At 54.5% G+C, this 13,891-nt stretch overlaps 3 protein-coding genes across 3 annotated transcripts; 2 read left to right on the top strand and 1 right to left on the bottom strand.

The window, feature by feature from the left end:
- Window positions 1–1,061: 1,061 nt before the first annotated feature.
- COCSUDRAFT_83538 (hypothetical protein) lies at window positions 1,062–4,623 on the top strand (the record flags this gene model as incomplete). Its single annotated transcript, XM_005645466.1, has 11 exons — window positions 1,062–1,146; window positions 1,234–1,362; window positions 1,451–1,630; window positions 1,717–2,097; window positions 2,130–2,352; window positions 2,475–2,834; window positions 2,960–3,049; window positions 3,239–3,623; window positions 3,720–3,926; window positions 4,034–4,215; window positions 4,347–4,623. 11 exons carry the CDS (start codon window positions 1,062–1,064, stop codon window positions 4,621–4,623), a joined length of 2,499 nt encoding a protein of 832 aa, XP_005645523.1.
- On the top strand, window positions 4,172–13,788 carry COCSUDRAFT_54290 (heavy metal translocatin; the record flags this gene model as incomplete). The annotated part of the gene is made up of 13 exons (XM_005645433.1): window positions 4,172–4,193; window positions 9,426–9,803; window positions 9,965–10,219; window positions 10,367–10,686; window positions 10,855–11,059; window positions 11,201–11,442; window positions 11,586–11,746; window positions 11,890–12,119; window positions 12,352–12,560; window positions 12,682–12,805; window positions 12,999–13,261; window positions 13,412–13,562; window positions 13,691–13,788. 13 exons carry the CDS (start codon window positions 4,172–4,174, stop codon window positions 13,786–13,788), a joined length of 2,658 nt encoding a protein of 885 aa, XP_005645490.1.
- Window positions 4,968–5,570, bottom strand: COCSUDRAFT_83537 (hypothetical protein; the record flags this gene model as incomplete). Its single annotated transcript, XM_005645465.1, has 2 exons — window positions 4,968–5,252; window positions 5,346–5,570. The coding sequence occupies 2 exons, from the start codon at window positions 5,568–5,570 to the stop codon at window positions 4,968–4,970; spliced, it is 510 nt and encodes a 169-aa protein (XP_005645522.1).
- Window positions 13,789–13,891: the final 103 nt, after the last annotated feature.

Below are 13,891 nucleotides of genomic sequence, written 5' to 3'. Positions count from 1 at the left end.
GCCTCCCCACAGGCTGCCTTCAATTGAGTCACACTCTCACTTGCAGACTCGGCATCAAGGCTGCCCCTCTGCAGCACAGACCAGCAATCTAATAGCAGTCTTATATGGCCGGGATTCCTTAGATGCTGCCACTTTGACATCAGCAGAGTGACATCAGCGGAGAGCAGTAAGCACCTCCAGCTCCTTTGTCCGGCGTGAGGCGTTTCTGTAGTCCTCCAGAAGCGTTGGAGCGGCTGAGATGACATGCTCCTGAACACAAGACAGAGGAAATTGAGACATCCACATGGAATAGGATGGTTGCTTCGCAAAACACTCCGTTCTATGCTTTGAGAATAATTGCATACCCGAAGGAAAAAGAGCCCCAATGTCGGCTGATTTGCAAGCTGCGCTGTGCCTCCTTCGACCATTTTCTGAGCTGTTATCACTGCACATGCCATATGAGGGCCATTCAAGTGGCAAATAAATTCTCTGATTTATGCACACAGAAGTATATACTTGCCTCGGGCACCCACCGTCCTTTTGCATGGTGACCTTGTCGTTGTGATGCTGGAGCAATGAGTATAAGGATCTGCAATGTGGAGTGTGTGAAAATAATCAGAGCTCCCGAGCAAGCAGCTGATGGTGCTTGATCAATATATTCAACACAGAAACTGCTTTATGATCTAGGCAAATCATCTGATCGATGAGCTTGATCCTTCAAAGAAAATTACTTGACCTGGATTTCTCTAGAAATTTCGCATGTACCACACGTTCATGGACTGCATCAACAACTGGAAGAAGGATAAGCGCAGCGTTGATTATCCCGGGATATCTATTCCGACTCTCGAGATGTTGACTGAACTTTTTCTGAGAAGCCGTGCATTCGTGAGAGACCAGGCCAAAAGTTTGTAGACGTGCAAATTCCAAGGTTGTGACTGAGCTGGTTGCCACCGTGGCATGTCACATGAACAGCAAATTTCCTGACGCTCCGTTTCTTTCAGAGAAGTGCTCACATCATACTAATTTTACGACTGAGGAACATTTGAGATGTGATTGTTGTGGATCTACCAATTGCAAGCAGCATGCGGCCTGTTAGAACTTTACTGATCGACAACTACGATAGCTACACTTACAATCTCTTTCAACAAATTGCTGTTGTAAATGGAGGTAGGACCCACAGAGTATAAAGAAATAACAGATCAATTGCATTGCCAAAGTAATTGCACGTCGCTGATGGGGTATTGACTCGTGCAGTGCCGCCAGTGGTATTCCGCAACGATGAGATCGGTCTTAAAGCTATCAAATCCCTCATTTCCAACAGAGACATAGATAATATCGTCGTTTCACCGGGACCTGGGACACCGAAAACGCAGCAAGATGTCGGTGAGTAACAGGTTTATTTTGGCAGCCACAATTGCAGGGCACCTGTTGATCCATTTCAGAAATCTGTGAGAGTCTTGTACTGGCTCAGGCGTCTCATTGGACGTATTGGCTGGCGAGATTGGGGTGCCTGTGCTTGGCGTCTGCTTGGGCATGCAAGCACTGGCGCATGCGAATGGTGCAGCAGTGGTGCGCGGGCCAGAGCCTGTGCATGGTCGCCTGAGCAGCGTTCGCCATACAGGCCACCCGCTGTTCAAGGGGATACCTTCAGGTCAGGCTTGCCAATATTGGCCTCTCAGACACCTTGCATGTCACAGAGTGTACATGTCGTCATCCCACCCACTCATGCATATGCAGGCCCCGATGGCAGCTTCACTGTGGTGAGGTACCATTCTCTGGTGGTGGATGAGGCTACGTTGCCGTCCCACCTTTCATCCATTGCCTGGACATGTGGCGGGCACCAGGCCGTCAGACCGACCTGCCATGAGGCGCCGTTGCTGCCCGCCTCACAAGGGCATAGCAGGAGGGATGTGGTCATGGCTCTTGCCCACGCCCACATGCCCCTGTACGGTGTGCAGTTCCACCCGGAGAGTGTGGCCACATCCTATGGGAATGCCCTGCTCGCCAACTTCCGGGACATGACAGCCGCGCACCATGGCCTGCTTCTGCCACATGATATGCCTCCAGCCATAGCAAATGGTGCTCCCCTCACACTCGCTGTTCTTATGGTCTATACCCGTTGGTTGTCATGTCGGTGTGCAAAGCAATAGAAAGGATCAAGAAGCTCCTAATGTGTGCAGTTTTGTCTGAAAAGATCCGCTGCCTGTCCCCTTCAGGCCATTCACACCAGGACATACAACAGCGGACCAGGGCCACGCTGGATGTAAGGTGGACCTGCCTCAAAGGTGTGATGGATGGGGATGGCGATGGTCAGCGCATCTTTCAGGCCCTGTATGGAGGCAACGGGGGCCGCGATGCATTCTGGCTGGACAGGTGCTTTTTGAGAATTTGCTATACATGTGGTTTTGGGAATCCTATGTCTTGCTTGCTTGGAATACAACAGCTGAGCATTACAGAGTTAAACCTGCTGACGGTAGGATGTGCATTGCATGCAGTGCTGCCACCGACAGGGGCCGCTTCTCCTACATGGGTGGCAGAGAAGGGCTGCTGTGGCGCCGCATCACTTACAAGCTGCCCGCTGCCGGTGATCCCTCAGCTGACAACCCTGGCACTGTCTGCATAGAGGATGTGAACGGCGACACCAGCGAGGTGGCCACCCTGTGGTGGCCCTATCTAGAGCAGCTTCTGCAGGACTTCACATGCTCCTCTGAGGGTGAAGACGGCCGGGGCAAGCTGCCCTTTGATTTCTGGGGCGGCCTGGTTGGCTACCTGGGCTACGAGCTGAAAGCAGAATGTGGTGCACCAGCACCGTACCGCTCACCGCTGCCTGACGCTGCCTTCTTCCTGACAGACAGGTGCTCGCCATGCCCTTCCGCAACTTGTCTTTTCGCTACTCAGGGAGTGTGCGCACAGTGATGTCTAAGGCTGTGACGCAATCATTTGTGGGTTGTGCCGTTACTGAGGGGTACTGGGCATGCAGGCTTATCGCTCTGGATCATCGCTGTGGGGATGTTTATTTGATGACCCTTGTGCACCCTGAGGATGCGGTAAGCACCTCATCAGCCAAGGCGTGGAGGAGATGTCAAGAGGCTCGCATCATGCAGATTTTGCAGCAGTCACAGCCAGGAGACCCTCTAGCACAGACACAGAAGGAGAGCAGCAGCAATGGCCATGCTGACTGTAACACGGCAACACAACCTCCTCGATGCCCAAATGGCTACAGCGCAAAGACGGTGACAGACACTGTATTGGAAGAGAGGCAACACAGCAATGGTCATGCTGAGGTATGGTATCTGGTTGCAAAGCTTGCGTGCCTTCTTTACTTTGCCGCTGTGATGTGTTTTGGCTGGCTGGTACATGCTTCTGAGAGAGAGCCTGGGACCGCAATGCAGACATGCGAACGAGTTGAGCGGCAGCCGGAGATTGAGCCCTTCCGACTGCATCGGACGCGCGATACCTACATGGCGGATGTCCAAGCCTGCAAGGATGCTCTGTATGCGGGAGAGAGCTATGAGCTGTGCCTGACAACCGCGCTGTCCCGTCGCGGAGCGCCACGCAAGGCCCTGGACCTGTACACCATCCTGCGCCGCCTCAGCCCTGCCCCCTACGCAGCCTTCCTGTCATTTGGCGATGAAGGGCCACGAGTAAGGCTTGCTCCCCGATATCAAGAGCCTTCAGACGTGTACAGAGGGCCTTTGCAATGCTCAAGGACTGCTGAAACAACCTCATGACTGCTGCAGGTATGCTGTTCCTCTCCGGAGCGCTTTCTGAGAGGCAGCAGAAACGGCGATCTGGAGGCGCGGCCCATCAAGGGCACAGCATCACGCTGCCAGGATGCAGCAGCGGATGCGGCGGCGGCAGCAGCTCTGGCCGCGTCTGAGAAGGACCAGGCCGAGAACCTGATGATTGTTGACCTCTTGCGCAACGATCTTGGACGGGTCTGCCAGGTACTGCAATTCTTAAAAAGAGCTCTTGCGTCCTGAGTGGGATTCAAACAGGCCTTTTCAATTCTTGCTTTGTTGCCCGCTATTTCAGTGCACTGTGGTACTTGCAGGTGGGCAGTGTGCATGTGCCGGTGCTCATGGAGGTGGAGAGCTATGCAGTGCACAGCCTGGTGAGCACAGTGCGGGGCAGGCGCAGGCCGGAGACGTCCATTGTGCAGTGCCTGCAAGCCACCTTCCCGGGAGGCTCCATGACTGGGGCGCCCAAGCTGCGCAGCATGGAGATCCTCGACAGGTGCGCCGCTGCAGGTCGTTGTCAGTGACCTTTTCTGGTGCCTTTCTGTGATGGATTGCTCTCTCTGACTGCTGTATATCGTGGTGAAGTACACTGAAGACGCCGATGCAGTAAGTAAAGTGCTTGCACAGGCTGGAGAAGGAGGCGAGGAGTGTGTACTCCGGGTCGTTGGGCTTCATTGGCTTCAACAATGCCTTTGACTTGAATATTGTGATCAGAACAGCAATCTTGAATGGGAATCACATAAGGATTGGGGCCGGAGGAGCTGTGGTTATACAGTCCGAGCCTGAGGCAGAGTATGAGGAGATGCGGCTGAAGGCACATGCCCTGATGAGAGCAATAGGGGAGTGTGATGGCGGCAAGGGGCCTGCTGCAGTAGAAGATGGTTTGCCATTTGCAAGCATCTAGATCTGATGGGGCTGAGATCTTCTCAGGAGTGCTCAGGGAGCTTGGAGGGAGGCTCAGCGCTCAGTGCTAGTATCAGTGCTACGATAAATAGCGTCACAGCAATGTGATCCAAAGCGAACAGATACAAACATTTGGTCGATTGATCAAGATACTAGAGTAGGCTGTCTAGGAAGTGTTCAAACGCATGCAAGTACCTTTGTCGCCTAGCTTAGATGCATTTTTCAATCTGGCCCCAATCCTGGTGCATCGGACCTCTTCACTGAAATGACCAATCGTTTAAGATCACCCTGCGCGAGCATCTCAGTGCCAGTCCTGAAAAACCTATATATCAAGATGTGGTTGCCTCAGGCCGCCAAGGCTCTGGAAATGGAAAGTGAATATACGCGCCCACGCGAACTTATCAAACGTTTCAGGTCGTTGACCGATGCGAGCTCCGTGACGAGAGTGGTGATCAAATTGATGAGGGCTGTCTTATCAAAGGACTGCAGGTGCCTGGCCGTCACAAGAAACGAGATGTCGAATCCAGGGGCAGGCTTGCGGCGTATGATGTCAATATAGTCGGCTCTCTGCATAATAAAGGCGATGCGCTTGCTTCGCAGCCACGCTTCCAAGTCACCCACCCGCTTCAGCTGCACAGACACGTGAGATGTGCTCTCAGGGTGAGGAGCATATAACGATTGAGACTGGTAACAGTAGCATTTCGGCGCCTGGGCAGGGCGAACCTGCACGTTGACTCGGACAGAGTTCAAGGACCGCTCGATGACTATACATTCCTGCTCATTCCTTCTCAATTCGATGGGGTCCAGCAGGAGCTCCTTGCTGTTCTGCAGCTCAATTTCTGGTTTATTATAGCCATCTATGTGTTGACAAGGACTATCTACTAAGACCAAGCTCCGGACGAGAGCCTCACGAATGCTGTCAACATATTGGACTCCAGTCAAGCACATGCTGCCGAACGCTTGAGTTCAGAGGCAAGCATCGCACGCAGTGCAGGAACTTGTACTTTAAAATTTAAGTAAGGTCCTGAGGCAAGAAGAAAAGAGCGGAGCGTCACGGCGAAAGTAGAAGATCTTCATAACACTGCACGTGTGCCTTGAATCTGTTCACGTGCGGTTTCTCTATGGTTGTACCTCTTGCTGCAAATTTCTGGAGCAAGAGGTCCAAAAAATTCGTAAGTTTTGCTGAGTTTGTAGCACTTTGAGACAAATAGCTGGTGTATCAGAGACAAGGATGTCATGGGGTCGTTTATCAGGATTGGCATGGCAACAGACCAGAAAGTTCGGGACAAAACCTGCTTTTATCTCCGATCTTGGAGGCAAAGTTGCCTCCAGCTTTTCCAAAGATCCAGCAGCAGCCACCCAGCAGATCATACAATCCTTGCAGCCGGCAGAGCGCTCGCTTCTGTTGGAGGCATTGAATGCTGAAGCAAGGGCAGTGGGAAACACCGCGCAGAGCGCCGCAAGGCATGTCTTCAGCAAACATACATAATATTAATAGAGCACTGCATGGCATGGCCAAGGGGTCATAGCTGGTTCTTACTCGGTGGTTCTTCTTTGGACTGTGAGTTGTATAGTCCCGAAGTGCACAGCAGCCCAGGTGCCTCCATCAGATTTCATATCTATTTTGGGGGGACAGATCACAGGCACATCAGTCCGGCGCACCCCGGCCAGCTGTCTTGGTGTCCGTGGCTCTCACTGCAGGTCTTCCTTTCATTGTTTTTGGGTTCAGCGACAACGCTATCATGGTGAGCTGAAAAATGCACCAGAAGGGGTCTGCATGCTCATCAGTGATACTTTGGGTCGTTCTTATTTGCTGATTTGTCTTCTGCCGATGGCGCAGATCGTAGCAGGTGATGAAATAGAGTCCATGTTTGGGGCAAAGCTGGGCCTATCGACTCTGGCGGCAGCTGGACTTGGAAACCTGATTAGCGATGTAATCGGCCTTGGAATGGCAGAACCTGTGCAGGTAAAAGAAAAATGCAGATGTGGTCGTCCTATAAGACTGATTGGGAAGACTTTAAAGACTCGCTTACTGTGTGTGTGAAGTGGAATTTATTTCCTGTGTCCTCCTCAGGCGCGCATGGGAAGATGGCTAAAGGCCAAACCTCTGACACTTCAGCAGACACAGCTTTGGCAGACGCGAGGTGCTTGCATATCTTAATAGTCCACTCTTTACCTTGGAATTCATGGAAAGACTGAAGCTCCCCACCCTCACAGGCATTCTTATTAAGGGGGCCGTGTGCTGTTTACAGCCGCCAGATTCTCAGGTTCATCATTGGGTATCTCAGTGGGGTGCCTTCTAGGTACGCTACTTCTTACTGTTCTGCAGGCTTAGACAATTGAGTCAACAGGCCTTTTGGAACGTGCCTTCAGACTCTTTGCGCCTTGCGGCCGGTATATTTTAAAGTGCACTGCAGAGATTTTGAGATTGAGATTGCTCTGGTTCACAAGGATAATGCCTTTGCCGACAGGGATGGTACCGCTGCTTTTTCTCACACCCAAGGAAGCGCGCAAGGATTGATTTTTGAGGAGCTTCGAAGTATGTGATGAAGTGCAGATGGAGAGGCAGACACTAGTGTTGGACATTAGGACTCATTTGTTCTTGCATAACTTCCTTGTATTGAGCGCCATGTATATACAATTTAATTGCTGGGTGGCTGTTCCAGGTATCAGTTTGCCTCTATCATATATGAGATCTATATAGGATTTATCCGAGATCTCTAGAATTAAGCAACTGCTGCGACGGTGTAAAAGGACTGATCAGCACAAGTTCAACTTGTTAAGTTAACAAGTGCTTCATGACAATGTTTAAGTGATTGTGAGAGAACATGCACTCGGCTCTTCAAATTAGCCCAATGATCAATTGCGGATGTCATTCATGTTACACACAAGGCCAGTGTAAAACAGGTGTACAGGCAATACACTGGACTGAAAGCCAGGGCATCTTTTCCCATCAAGGAATGATACCGTGCAAGTGGCCACAGGCAAGACCACTGGTCCAACTTACCCAAAGAGCCAATAGGTGTAAAAAGCCTAGCCCCTTAGCAGACCCTTCAGATATTCTATATTTGTAGTCACGTGAAGCTTTGAAGGGTCCTGCTCATGACTTGATCACTACCATCTCTCGCGCTCACATACACTCGGTGCTGGATATTGCAGCTTGCTCGTCCGGAGATTGACTTCTGTCATTGCCTCGACTGCAAAAGGGGGAAAGCACTCTGGGAATTAGAAGTTGCACAGGAACAGGATTCCAGAAAATAAATTGCAAAACTTGAGTCAAGTTGCTTGACCAACAAAAAGGACTGGGCACTCATACCTTCCATATACCGTATGCCGTGGAAAGGGCAAGGAAAACTCCAACAGTTGGAGAGAATGCGGGGTATACGACATCCTGAGCAAACTGATCCGCACTCTCTGGGAGGAAGCCCTGCATCGCCAAAATACTGTCCATCAGGTTCTCAAGACATGTGAATAAGTCGAGAGATGATGATGTGTGTCCACATATGCCCAGCCACTCACCGAGACAGCGATTAAGAGACCCTCGAGCATGATCAACAAGAATGCCAGCCCAAGAACCGTCAAATAAGAAGCTTCTAAATTGCCGGCCAGGGTTGCAGGTTCACCGCCATATGCTTGCTGCACTTGTGGTGCCACCACATTCACTTTGTTCTTCTTCTTTCTTCTCCGGCTTCTCTGCATATCACACTCAGCGTCGTCATCCATCCACAGCAAGCGTCACTCATGCCGGTTCAATGTCATGCCGCTGTGCTTGTCAATTATCATGCACGCAAGGAAATGTCACGCGCCAATTCCTCTTCAATGAGGAGATCCCCATCACTATTCTGTCCATCTGTCTGCACGGTCTCCTTGTCTGGTGTTGCCTGTCAGGGCCATATATGTTACAACCCATACTTCATAAGAAGCAGATCTAGCAGTGCGTTATAAATTGGTATGAGCAACAAGTTAGTGTGTCACAATTTCCACCTGCTGCCTTTGCACCCTCAGCTTCCCACACTGTCTTCCTAGCCCAAATCCATCTCTCTGCACCCTGCATGCAAGCTGTCTGACGATTGCATTCTGAACACCATGAAGTTCCAATCTTTGTTTGAGACTGTGCCCTGAGATTTTCCTGTCATTCACACTACACTTCGTCGCACGCCCAATACATCCTCTCATTGCACGACCTTCAGGGACAAGGATTTGGTCTCGACCGATGTTCTGGCCAGTTCAGTCTGATTAGAGTTCTTCAAGAAGAACTTGAGATGCGCAACTCCTTCGTGCCACCGTCCAAGAAGGTCAAAAGTCATCCGAGGCACGTGATCAAAATCTAGATAAGGCCTAGTACTCAGAGTGGTCAAATTGACTGCGAATTGAAAAGCAGATGGCTTTTGCTTGCTAGAGGTTGAATCGGTCTTTCTTTTGCTGATTTAAATACCCGCGCAGTGGAATTTTCGCTGATTTATATGAAAATCAGTTTGCTTGATTGCCCGACTCTAGTGTGACAGGATCACTGAATCCCCATCAGTATGTTGCATTCCATGGAGCATTCCGTGGTTTACAGCTGCACTTATGGACGTGATGATGCTGTTAGGCTGATGCCCACCCTGTGTTTGACACCCAATGTGCCCAACGTCTTGAGGTCTAGACGACCTGCATGCAGGCTAACATCTGTATGGCAGGCGGGCTGTTCTGTGCCTCTTCAATGCCGACACAAGAGCACAGACCATCGGCAGAAGACCTCGTGCTGGCAGAACCTGCTGAATGGAAGGGGCTGCCAGCCAAGCCTCACTGCAGTGTGCGCAGCCAGCGCAGCATCCTCAGCCCTCGGTCAGCTCGGCAAACCACTGGAGCCTGGATTTGACGGTGGCAGCGGAGCCCATGGCAGCGGTGGGACGGGGTCCGGGGGATCCGGCGGTGGCGGGGGAGAGGGGGGCGCAGGCGGGTCGGGGCCGGGGGTGCCGGAGGCAGAGCAGCATGTGGGGCAGGTGGGCGGGTGCGCGCCAGCGGAGGATGTTGTGCTGCTGGAGGTGGGCGGCATGCACTGCGCCTCGTGCAGCGGCCGAGTGCGCCGCCTGCTGGAGGCGCAGCCGCATGTCACCAGCGCCAGCGTCAGCCTCACCACCGAGACAGCCCTCGTCCGCATCGGCATCCCCGCCCTGCCGCTCACCGGCGGCCCTGCAGGTTGCCTCGCATGCCCACCCCATACGATGACCGCTACCATGGTCATCTTGAACTTAGTCTGTGACCCTGGAGGGTGCATGAACAATTATTCATGGGCAGTAAATTGAATGCATTCCCAAAGCGCGCAAAGCTCACCCACTGATGGCTGTGCGGCTAAACAGGCGGCGCGTTGGAGGCGGCGCGGTCATCGTTTGTGGCGGAGACAGTGGCGCATCTGGCAAAGGTGCTGCGAGAGGGCGGCTTCCAGGCGGGGCTGCGCGATGGCGCCAGCATGGCGGCGGGCGCTGCGGATGAGGTGGTGGCGGCCAAGCAGGCAGAGCGGCGCGCGCAGCTGCGCGAAGCCACGCGCCGCCTCATCGTGGCCGGTCTTCTGGCGTCCGCCTGCTTCACCGGCCACATCGCCCACTTCTTTCCCAGTGCGTGCACTCCCACTTCTTCTCTATACCAGACCTGCACATTTTTTTTTGCTTCACAATACCACAGCTGTTGAAATAAGGTGTCCCAACATCATACAATACGAGGAACAGACACAAAGCTGGTGACTGCGCATCTTGTTATCACAGGTGTGCCCGGCTGGGTGCGGCTGCTGGGGACGCCGCAGGTGCACGGGCTGATGTCGGCGGCGGCGCTGCTGGGCCCGGGGCGCGAGGTGCTGGTGGCCGGATGGCGCAGCGCGGCCGCGGGCTCGCCCGACATGAACACGTTGGTGGGCCTGGGCGCCAGCGCGGCCTTCGGTGTGTCTTGCGTGGCGGCCGCGCTGCCTGCTCTCGGCTGGCGCACCTTCTTCGAGGAGCCTGCCATGCTGCTGGGCGTTGTGCTGCTGGGCCGCACCCTTGAGCGCCGCGCCAAGCTGCAGGCCTCCGCCGACATGGCCGCCCTCCGGGTGCGCCTCTGCCTCCTTCTTACAAGACTACTCCTGGCTCTGCCTTCAAATGATGCACTCTCGCTCAGTAAGCTGTGTGTTCTGCATGACCCTTGTCAGGTTTTCTACTTTGTGGACTCACAGGAAATTTCGGAATTGGGATGAAACAATTAAGTGGTGGTGGCGTAGGGGCTGCTGCCGGCGACGGTGCGGCTGGCGGTGGGGAACAGACAGGGCTGGAGCACTGTCCCAGCGGAGGCGGTGCAGCCGGGCGCGCTCCTGGTGGTGCTGCCGGGCGACCGCCTGCCCGTGGATGGCGTGGTTGTGGAGGGCACGTCCACCCTCGACGAATCTGCCCTCACCGGCGAGCCGCTGCCAGTCACCCGGGGCCCAGGTATGCACCATAATTCCCTGACTATCCTCCTCCATTGTGCGCAGTGTGCCGGGTAGTGCATTCACATAGCACCGCTACACCGTTAATATCTCTGCCTTATGGTGGTGCAGTGTGATTTGAGCCAGAATGAACAAAATGCAGGCAGCGCAGTGGCGGCTGGTGCGGTGAACTGCGAGGGGCGAATCACGGTGCGGGCGGTGCGCTGCGGCAACGCAACGGCGGTGGCGGACATTGTGCGGGCGGTGGAGGCGGCCCAGGCGCGAGCTGCGCCCGTGCAGCGTCTGGCCGACATTGTTGCCGGTCGCTTTGCCGTGGGCGTTCTCGGCCTCTCTGCGGCCACCTTCGCCTTCTGGGCCCTTGCGGCACCGCGCTACATGCCGCAGGTTCGTGCAGCATCATTATGCCCATTTCCTTGTTCCTTGCCTTAAAAAACACCCTTATTTCCAGAGGCTGGCGCACGATCTTTGTGGCATCGCTGCAATCTGGACGGGAGTGATGGCGAGCTGACAGGGCATGCACTGCACAGGTGATAGCCCGGCATGCGAGCACGGCGGCCGGGGGCTCGGGCGCAGCGCTGCTGCTAGCGGCACAGCTGGCGTGCAACGTGCTTGTGGTCGCCTGCCCCTGCGCCCTTGGCCTGGCAGCTCCGACCGCCGTCCTTGTGGGCACATCCCAGGGAGCTCGCAGGTAGAGTCATTTCTTGGCAGGACGATCTTGGCATGCAGCAAAAGCAAAACCATATGCTGAGCATCTCATGCTGTCCCTTGTCTTGTTGGTATTTTACAACCGGCAAGCAACCATCCTCCAAGGGACTCCTGCTGTCCTTGCAGGGGCTTGCTGATCCGCGGTGGAGACGTCCTCGAGGCGGCATCTAGGATAGACAGCGTCATCTTTGACAAGACCGGCACGCTGACTCGCGGTCAGCCAGTGGTGACGGAGGTCCAGCTGGCGCCCGGATGTGCCCTGGAGCCCGCGCACGTGCTGTCACTCGCTGCAGCTCTGGAGCGCGAGTCCTCCCATCCCATCGCCCGGGCCATCACAGAGGCCGCGAGCACGTCTGGTGAGTGCCGCCAGCCGCGAGTCTTGATTTGGGTGTTTGCTTAGTGCAGGCAGCAAGCAATTGGTTGTCAGGCGCAGGCACCAGAGCATTGGTTTCTGACCTATGGATCTGAAGAGTGGGATCTGATGGCAGTCAAGGCTGCCTTGTCACAGAGATGTGGAGCACCTTCTTAGGCAGGTCATCAGCTTGAGCTAAAACTGCACCCTGAAGGTTGCGTTGCCTGTGGTGCCAGGTGTTGCTGAGGCCAGGGCAGAGGACGGCAGCGTGGTCCAGGAGATTGGGGGAGGCATCACGGGCACTGTGGACGGCCGCAGGGTGGCTCTGGGGAACTGGACGTGGGTGACGCAGCACCTGCAGGAGCCTACACCCCAGCCGCCTGATGCCGGTCCTGGCATGCCTCTGAGGGATGCGCACAGCACTGGTGCCCAACAGAAGCTACAGGTGGGCATTTCAAGGAGGTGTTCGCTTCACTTGTGCCTGAAGAGCGGCCGCAACTGGTGTATATATGGTGTGGTGAGCATTTATATTAGCAATGTTTTAGTGTTGGCTGGGTGCCTGTCAGGTGTTTGTGGCTGTGGACAAGGAGCTCGCGGGCATGCTGTCGCTGTCAGACACGGTTCGGCCCGAAGCAGCGGCCACAGTGGCAGCCCTCCAACGCGAAGGCTTCAAGACCTTCCTCCTCACCGGTAGGCTCAAGACCTGCTCGCGGCGGCTGCATGCTCATGTGGCTGCATTCATGGTTCTCGCCACCCCAGTGCCGGGAAATTTCTTTTCGCTGAAATGGGTGGTTAGCCATTATATTTCTAATTTCTAATTCTAATTCTAAAATTATCGAAGTCAGGTTTGATTTATTGGCTAATGGAGTGAGCGCATGGCCAGGTGACGGGGCGTGGAATGCCGAGGCGGTGGCGGATGCGGTGGGCATTCCGCGCTCGCAGGTGCACTCCAGCGTGAAGCCGGGGGGCAAGGCAGCGCTGGTGCGGGAGCTGCAGGCGCGCGGCCGATGTGTGGCCATGGTCGGGGACGGCGTCAACGACGCCAGCGCTCTGGCCGCTGCCGACGTCGGCATTGCGATGGGCGGCGGCGTCGACGCGGCTTCGGAGGCGGCCGCCATTGTGCTACTGCGCGACCAGCTCCCCCAGGTGCATGCGACCCCCCTTTGTGTGCTCGCTGTGTGTTGCGTGTTGCGTGCTGTGGTTGTGTGCCCAGCATGGAAATGTCGAGAATTCTGAGCAGGTATGCATGAGGAGAACTGCACGGTGATTTGATCACAGAATGCTCTGGCCGTGCAGGTGGTGGATGCATTGCAGCTGAGCCGGCGCACGTTCAGCAAGATCCGCCAGAACCTGGGGTGGGCGTTCGCATACAACGCCATTTCGCTGCCGCTAGCTGCCGGTGCTCTGCTGCCGGGGCTGGGCATAGCCCTCACACCATCCATATCAGGTGACTGGCAGTTTAGCATGTCTTTGTCGTCTGCTCAAACAACTTTTATTGCAGGATAGAAAGCTTTACTGTTTTGCCATGGACGGGTTGTATCAGAGTCATGACATCAGCAGGGGATGCTTGTGCAGGTGCCCTGATGGGATGCAGCTCACTTGCCGTCATGGCTAACTCATTGCTTCTGCAGAGAGACTTCCCCTCTCTTGTGAAGAAGACCGGAGAATCCTGATGTGTGTGAGGAAAGAATAAATTGCAGCTTGAAGCCAGGAATTCGGTATACTAGCCAGGCTCATCTGGGAAAGCTTAGATGCTGATTAACACCATGATGGGTG

The sequence above is a fragment of the Coccomyxa subellipsoidea genome (genome assembly GCF_000258705.1).
Source record: "Coccomyxa subellipsoidea C-169, whole genome shotgun sequence".
NCBI lineage: Eukaryota > Viridiplantae > Chlorophyta > Trebouxiophyceae > Coccomyxaceae > Coccomyxa > Coccomyxa subellipsoidea.
Note: the sequence above shows the minus strand (reverse complement) of the source record. Positions and strands in the feature narration are given on the sequence as shown.